Source organism: Arachis hypogaea, chromosome 5 (genome assembly GCF_003086295.3).
Source record: "Arachis hypogaea cultivar Tifrunner chromosome 5, arahy.Tifrunner.gnm2.J5K5, whole genome shotgun sequence".
Taxonomy (NCBI): Eukaryota; Viridiplantae; Streptophyta; class Magnoliopsida; order Fabales; family Fabaceae; genus Arachis; species Arachis hypogaea.
In genome coordinates, this window is record NC_092040.1 from 93285895 (window position 1) to 93288347 (window position 2453).

At 34.0% G+C, this 2453-nt stretch overlaps 1 protein-coding gene across 1 annotated transcript; it reads left to right on the forward strand.

Moving 5' to 3' along the window:
- Positions 1-977: 977 nt before the first annotated feature.
- LOC114927779 (uncharacterized) lies at positions 978-1598 on the forward strand. The gene has a single exon (XM_029298733.1). The coding sequence runs from the start codon at positions 978-980 to the stop codon at positions 1596-1598; it is 621 nt and encodes a 206-aa protein (XP_029154566.1).
- Positions 1599-2453: the final 855 nt, after the last annotated feature.

Consider the following 2453-nt stretch of genomic DNA (forward strand, 5'->3'; position numbering starts at 1 on the left):
CATGTTTACATATTATTTGGTTTAAAAGAATAGGAGAGAAAAGAAAATAGATAAAACATTAAATTTGTTATTATTTGATTTAAGAGAGAGAATATAAAGAGAATAAAAAAGGTTTGGAGCCTATTCAAATGTTTTCTCCTCAAATATGAGATAAAAATTAACGAAAAAGGTGTAACAATGCTAAAATTATAATTTTATCATTTATTTAATAGAAAAAGCAAAATTTTTAAATTCACTCTCTTTCAAATTTCAAAACACATCTTTTTTGTTCTTCCGCTTTAAAAAAATATTTTTTATTAATAAAGATAATATATTAAAATCTTGAAAATTAATTTGGATGACTGTTTTCTTTTGAAAAAAATGATTTAAATATATTAATAAATTATAATTTATATATAATATAATTTTATTTAGCTATAGTTTTTTCTCTTTTTATATTTTTTATTTAACCAAAAAAAATTTATTTTCTTTTTATCTATTTTCTCATCAACTAAACAACACATAAATAAATTCTCTTTTTTTCTCTCATTTTTTTCTTTTTTTTTTTCATTTTCCATCATATATACAAACAATGTGTTAAAGTTTCAAGAAAAATAAATTCTCTCATAAGAGCATTATAGGATTTCGATCCTATTGCATTCGCAACGTCACAATTTTTAGTATTTAAAATTTAAAGTTGGTCAAGTATTAGTAAAAAGAGAAAGTATTAGAAATAATGTTTTAGTTAGTAAGCTATCTTTTTTTATTTAATTTTAAAAATTCTCATTTTTTGGAGGATTTAAGATTTAGGAATTATAATTTAAGGTTTAAGATTAAATATTTATTTGGTAGAGTCTAAAATTTAAAATAAATAAAATAATTTTAAAAAAGTTGATTGATGTTGGCTGAAAATAAAAGGAAATCTGGAGGCGTTATCTGTACCATATAAGGAGGCGATCGTCGTCAAAGTCTTGGGCAAGCATATGAGTTACACGACGATGGTGCATAAGCTGCGTATGGTGTGGAGATTGAAGGGTGGGTTTCAAGTTCTGGACGTAGGAAATGGCTATTTTCTGGTGAAGTTTGATGCTTTCAAAGATCGAGAGAGGGTATTACTTGGGGGTCCTTGGATGATATTTGGGTTATATCTTGCTGTAAAGCCATGGTCACCTGAGTTCTTTTTAGAGGAGGATGTTTTTGGATCCACCATGGTATGGGTACGCTTTTACGGCTTAGGGATTCGTTACTACCATGAGAAGGCTATGTTGAGGATTGCCGCTGCGGTGGGAAAGCCAGTGAAAGTAGATGTAGCAACGAAGATGGCAGCAAGAGGGAAGTATGCGAGGGCTTGTGTGGAGATTGATTTAGGCGTTCCCATTACTCGTAGTGTTGAGGTTGATGGGAGGGTTTTGGATGTTGAATATGAAAGCCTTGAGTTGGTCTGTAATACGTGTGGTTGTTATGGGCATGTTGGTGTGGACTGTAAATTGATTAGTTTAATTTCGGCAAACATTGATGAAACATGGGTGAATGAAGACAAGGAACAAGATCATGAGAAGATGGATCATGTGCCATTTTCTTCTAATATTGAGAAGCCTTTTGTTTCGGTAGTGCTATAATTGGGATAGAGAAGAATAAGGATAAGGAAGTGCATGTAATGGAAGGGGCACATGCAGGGGATACAACGTGGACCAAGATGGAAAGAAAGACAAAGGGCAAGAAGGTCTTTTTGGGTAGGCATGACCAGGATAAGTCCAAAAAAGCTTATGTGGATAAATCTTCTAATTATGGTGCTAAAGGAGAACCTGCTATGAAAGGCATCAATGGGGTTGAATAATCTTTACACATAAGTAAGGGCACTCAAGTGCTAAAACAAGCGAGGAACTTTAAATTAGCTTCGTCAAATCCTACCTCTGCTCAAGGTGTGACGGGTGGCAAGCAAGGACTTGGTTCAGAACGGGCAGGGGCTTATTCACAAGGCATAGGGACTTCTAAAACGCCATTCAGAAGCAATTTAAAGAGATTAAGGCCTAATTCTCTTCAAAATTTCCCAGTTGAGAATGGGCACAGTGTGGTTACAGTGGAAACCCCACTCACTACCCTCAAATAATCTGAGGTGTGGGTCTCACTCCAAGTAATATTAATATGGATTGTGCAAACATTATAGCTTGGAATGTGAGAGGAGCTAGAAATAAGCTGGCTCGGGTGCATCTAAAACAATTGGTAAATAATTTTTATCTGTACATTTTTATCATTTTAGAGACTCATTGTGCTTTCCAAAAGGTGGTTGTCTTTTGGAACATATTAGGTTATAATCCTATTCATATTGAAGAAGCTAAGGGGCATAGTGGAGATATTTGGGCGCTCTCTGCATGGTCCGGAATATCTTGCAATGTCGTGGCAGCGAGTTTGCAAGTGGTGTGTATTGAGTTTTCGAAGGGCGATTTCTCTTGGGTCTGTGCAGCGATTTATGC

What these genes read in the sequence shown, in the direction of transcription:
- LOC114927779 (XM_029298733.1), top strand. Translation starts at nt 978, where the DNA reads ATGGTGCATAAGCTGCGTATGGTGTGGAGATTGAAGGGTGGGTTTCAA.